Below are 6,000 nucleotides of genomic sequence, written 5' to 3' on the forward strand. Positions count from 1 at the left end.
CACACACACACACATATATATATATATATATATATATACATATATACGACAGGCTTCTTTCAGTTTCCGTCTACCAAATCCACTCACAAGGCATTGGTCGGCCCGGGGCTATAGTAGAAGACACTTGCCCAAGATGCCACGCAGTGGGACTGAACCCGGAACCATGTGGTTGGTTAGCAAGCTACTTACCACACGGCCACTCCTGCACCTATAGAATTGTTTGAAACAATATGTTCTGGAATTATTTTTACATTCCTTCTGAATCATACATGTCACACTTGATGTTACTATGGACATCAAGAAGTAAAAGAACTGAATTGTTTCTGCAAGTCAGATAATGTTTACTTTCATTGAACAGTCCAAAGCAATACAAAGATAGAACTATTAATGTCTAATCATTATTTTTATTATAAATTTACAACAAATACTTTTATTGTAAACTTTTCTAGGAATATAGAATTCTTCAAAAGATGCTAGAGGACTCTCCAAAGAGTATTGAAAAAGCTGAAGCCGAGTAAGTAATTCTATAATATCTTGTTTAACCCTCTCAGACTTGTGCCCCTATGTCTAACTTTACCCTCCACTTGGGTTCCTAAGCAAAATATAGATAATTGCATAAACAGCTCAAGTGTAATGTTTGCAGGCAAACTAATGGACAGAATTACGAAAAATTCAGGAGAGTAACAATAATCTCTTTATCTTTCAACAACAATATTTGTTCAACTGAATCACTTTTTCCCTCATTACTTTCACCAGTTTGATTGTCCAAATCACACTCACTGACTGCATAAGGGTCACTTTTTGTCCAAAGAATAAATATCTTCAATAATTTCCTCAACTCTGAAGAGTCTCAGCCATGCTCATTTACTAGATAAAGTGCTGGGTTTGTTACACGCTCTTTTTTTTTGATTAACATGTTGGCTCCTGAGCCAATATCCTAGGGTCCCAATTGTTGTTGTTTGTTCCTTTTCGAGCCGTGCCTGGCTCATAAGGGCCAGTTTCCTGGTTTCATTGGTGTATAGATTCCCTACTTGGATGGGACATCGATCCCTCATTGGTGAGTTGCTAGATGCAGGAGAAAGTTGTGGCAAATGAGTCAGCAGAAGTTTGCCATTACCTTCTGCCAGAGCTGCATGGAGCTTAGGTGTTTTGTTCATAAACACATACATTACCTGGTCTTAGATTTGAACCTGTGATCCCTTGACCACGAGTCTGCTATTCTAACCACTAGGCTATGTGCCTCCACTAGGGTCCCAATACAATATCTTAATTAATTTTGACATGAGCAGCGTAATATTTTAACACTGTATCATATGTGAGGCAAGGATCAAATTGGTAGTGTTAGATACCCACATCGCACCAGAAGGTTGTGTGGTACTCTAGTTCATATCACATTCTGGATACCACATGACCTACCTGTGGTCAATTAAAAATATGGGTATTTTCTATTGGAACATTTCAAAATCTAATTACATCAAAATGATGTAATTAGCAACTAGCACATTTCGTTCCTTAATTTCTGTTTGTTTTAATATTTAAATTCTTTATTTGACTATTATTTTCAGCCTCAACTTACTTATTTCTGTCTATGAAATTCTCTGTATGTACTTTTGCTTTCTTGGCGATCAAAGCAAACCGATGACTTCATGCTGTAGCCGTTTTTCTTCCTATATGATTTAAAGCATTTTTTGATATGTGGCATTTCAAAATTAGAAACGAGTTCAGAACATGCTATTCAAGTTCGTTGAAACTTATCTCCTGCCACTCGAAACAACAACTCAAATGGGATAAAAAGTACACGCATCACAACAACAACAGCAAGTGTGTGTTTGTGTGTGTATGTGTGTGTAGACTTATAATATATCCAATTAAGAAAATTTTACACAATCATTCAATCAAACTAAAATGAGATAAAGAGTGCACACTTTATCCGCCTAAACAGTGCAACGGGACCTGCTTGCTAGTCAAGTTTCTGACACCCACTTTATTGAGGCCACCATTGTTACGGGGTATGGAGGAGGGGAAATGTTTTCATTTCAAGGATGCACCTTTATCCCACGGGGTCAGACATACCGTTTAACATCCACAGTTCGCCATGTCCATCAACAAATCCCAAGGCTAAACATTATCGGTGGTGGTCATCAATTTGGGGGAGCCGTGCTTTTCACATGGGCAACTTTATGTGGCCTGCTCTTGTGTGGGGAGTAGAAACACTCTTTTGTGTATGCTCCACGGGGAAGAACATGCAATGTTGTCTATAGCGAAGTAGAAAGAAGAACAGGTCATCACTACAGCCGATATGGTTATAAACAGGTGATACGGAAGCATTGGCCAGACATATTCTCAAATTATGGCAGCATGACTCATGGACTCTTCCTCTTCTTTATTGGATAATGCTGACTTTTCCAACAACAATGCTCACTCGGCCGATATTAGTGCTTGGCCAAGTTGCTCATAGAGTTAGACTAGAAGGGCCAGGTCCCTTATTTTTTTGTTAAGGCTGTTGGTGAGTTTTCCTAAGTTACTCCAATCTGGATCCCCAATGCAAACCTTCGAATCATCCTTCTCCAATGCAGATCTCTAATGCAATCTTATCCAATTCAAATCATTGAGTCCACCTTCTTCACTGTAGATCTCCAATGCAAACCTTCGATGCAACCTTCTCCAATGCAGAGCTTCAATGCAACCTTCTCTAATGCATATTGTAGCCTTGACTGATAGTACCCCTAGGAGGGGTTAGGACTAAATCAGGATTAGTCGCTGCCTTTTAGAGGCTCCCAGGCCCCCCTTTCGCTAGGTTAGCTTAGGCTTAGGTTAAGGCTTAGTTGTGATCCGAACATAACCTCTTTTGACACAGAAGATCGGGAGCCCTTTTGGGCATTCTATTTTCCTTGCTGGATGGGCTCCCATCCCATGGTCCAAGGGGGGGAGGGTTAGATGTTGGGGGTAGGGTTCGAAAGGGCTGGCATGTGCATCCTGATCACCTCTGCCAGTCAAACAACCAACCCATGTGTTCCTATCACGACAATGATTCTGCAGAACTGGGTTGGGTATGAAAACCAACTTTAAAGTATAAATATAGATTTTTTGAATCAGCAATGTTGTGTTCGGTTCAGCCCTATTTGGGATGAAAAACCAATAAACTGATGCCTTATGGGGTTTTCCATTCAATCAGGATGAAAAATTAATAAACCGATTCCTTATAGATTTTCCCACTAAAATTGGCTACACCCTATGTTCAACCATAACTTTTACCAGTTTTGTTCAAACTTGATGTCAGCATTACTTAGGACTCATGGGATCTGTGAATGCTTTAAATCTCACCCCTCCAAAAAAACAATCGATGAATGGAAAAATCGATAAAACAATTCCTTATGGATTTCCCAATCAAATTGTCTGCACTCTATTTTCAGCCAAATGTTTACCAATTTCAACAGATTACGCTCAAATTTGACGTCAGTGTTACTTAGTTTGGTTTGAAACAAAGCACTTGATTAGCTTAATAATCCTAACTTAATCCCGGGCAGTGCTGGGCTAAACAGCTAATACAAAATATTTTACTGTGCATTTCTTGCATACCCTTATTTGCTTTATCATGAAGGAATGTTTTCTGTGTCAGGTAATTTATCTGCTGCTGACATCCTCTGTGCAACTTCCCAATATCCAATGGCTGTTGATGTGTGCTGAGACCAAAACATTTACAGAGATTCACTTGCATTGTGCAAGCTTTGATGCCTTTTGCCAAGCAAACCTTTTCACAGCTCATCTCTTGGACAATACTGCAGTTCTGGCATCAGGAATGTTGTCAAATGCTCTCAGCCACCCACCTGTTGAATAATGCAACTGGTGGAATTTTTACATTGGTAATTTATAGAGAACTAACGAACTAGTAGCAGGGTAAATTGATGACATTCTTCAAGGAATCTCTGGATACCAATGGCAACAAACTAAGTGCTCTGTTCTTGAGAACTTTTAGCCCAGTGATATTTGAAAAATACCAGTAATCCTTAACATAGCATTTTTACCAAGGAGCATTACTAGTTCTCAATAATGTCTGCAGGTTTGAAAGTGCCATCAACATGGCTTGTTTAAGACACATGGAAACTTTTTTATGCATATATAAAACCATAATAATTCTTTTTCTTGATGGTGATGGTGGGGCAATAAAGATGTTTTTTTTTTCTTTTGCAGGAAATTAGTGGAGCTTTTTAAAGATCTACCGGTCAGTTGATACTCTTTATTTATTTATCTATTTATATATTTCTATGACATTATATTGACCAATTAGTTTGAGCATCTGAGAGAATGCCTTACTCTTTACTCTTTTACTTGTTTCAGTCATTTGACTGTGGCCATGCAAATCGACCCCGGGACTTATTCTTTGTAAGCCCAGTACTTATTCTATCGGTCTCTTTTGCCGAACCACTAAGTGACGGGGACATAAACACAGCAGCATCGGTTGTCAAGCAATGCTAGGGGGACAAACACAGACATACAAACATATATGCACACATACATACATACATATATACACATATATGACAGGCTTCTTTCAGTTTCCGTCTACCAAATCCACTCACAAGTCATTGGTCGACCCGGGGCTATAGCAGAAGACACTTGCCCAAGATGCCACGCAGTGGGACAGAACCCGGAACCATGTGGTTGGTAAGCAAGCTACTTACCTCGCAGCCACTCCTACGCCTTGCAGTATTTGTTTTAGTTCTAAACATTTAAAAATGACTTTAATTTTCATACTTTTTTGTTTGATAATAGTAGTGCCATCCCAGGAGGAAAAATAAACCACAAAAATACCTCCATAGCTATCACAATATGACCTGGTAACATGAAACTATACTTTCACCAGACTAAGTGTTTTATGTGTCTAAGCAGTGACAATTCAACACAAATAACTTCTCAACCATCCTACCTTTCCCTCAACAGTAAGGCCATAATAGCTGGAGTGGGAGAGGGCTCCAGCCCCACTCAGCTGTTGCTTATTGTCAGCTAAGGAGACTGGAAGAAAATAATACTGAACTGTTTTACTCAGGGGCATAATTTACCTCTTAGTCCAGGAATATATAATTGTGAAGTTAAAACCCTAATTAGTAGACCACATTCCTTTATTTGTTGAGTTTTGTGGACAAAAAGCTCGACTCCTACAAAATGTGTGATCTTGTGCAGTGTTTAGAAATTATTATTTTCATTTTCCTACAGTACAAAGTTGGTTGAAAGAATTTGTTCTGGAATTATTCCAATGTTCTTGAAATATCTGAAATTTGATGTTACTGTAGATGTAGAGAAGCAAAACAACCAATTGCTTCAGAAGAGTCAATATCCAATTTGATTGAAGAGTCAATTACATGGTAAAATAGAACTGCAGAGTTTAAATCATGAATTTTATTATAAAGTCTATCTATATACATGCTTTCATTTTGAATATTTATAGGAGTGTGAAAATGTTCTTAATGAACTGTTCGGTCGTTCAAACATTCCCAAAAATGAAGCTTTGTAAGTAATCTTATAATTTCTTGTTTAACCCTTTAGCATTCAGATTATCCTGTCAAATGTCCTCTGCTTATTTATTCACATTGATTTGAATTAATTATGCTTTATCTCATAACTTTGAGGTTTCAATGACTTGATTGTTTATTTTTAGAATGACGTATGTATGCATGCATGCATTATTATTTATATGTATATATAGTGTATATATAGTGTAGTGGGTGGCACATAAAATCACCCACTACACTCTCGGAGTGGTTGGCGTTAGGAAGGGCATCCAGTTGTAGAAACACTGCCAGATCTGACTGGCCTGGTGCAGCCTTCGGGCTCCCCAGACCCCAGTTGAACCGTCCAACCCATGCTAGCATGGAAAGCGGACGTTAAACGATGATGATGATGATGATGATGATGATGATGATATATATATATATATACATACAGTAATCACTCGCCATATCACGGTTCACCTATCGCACTCTCAGTACATCATGGATTTTT

At 38.4% G+C, this 6,000-nt stretch overlaps 1 protein-coding gene across 1 annotated transcript in view; it reads left to right on the forward strand.

Moving 5' to 3' along the window:
- The window catches only part of LOC115226754 (WD repeat-containing protein on Y chromosome-like), a 172,659-nt gene that overhangs the window by 23,922 nt on the left and 142,737 nt on the right, over positions 1 to 6,000 (forward strand). The window contains exons 2-4 of the mRNA XM_036515118.1: positions 450 to 514; positions 4,192 to 4,222; positions 5,447 to 5,508. Of these exons, the coding sequence (XP_036371011.1) occupies positions 471 to 514; positions 4,192 to 4,222; positions 5,447 to 5,508 (137 nt within the window). The 5' untranslated portion in view covers positions 450 to 470. The remainder of the gene's footprint in view (positions 1 to 449; positions 515 to 4,191; positions 4,223 to 5,446; positions 5,509 to 6,000) is intronic.

The sequence above is a fragment of the Octopus sinensis genome, linkage group LG30 (genome assembly GCF_006345805.1).
Source record: "Octopus sinensis linkage group LG30, ASM634580v1, whole genome shotgun sequence".
Taxonomy (NCBI): Eukaryota; Metazoa; Mollusca; class Cephalopoda; order Octopoda; family Octopodidae; genus Octopus; species Octopus sinensis.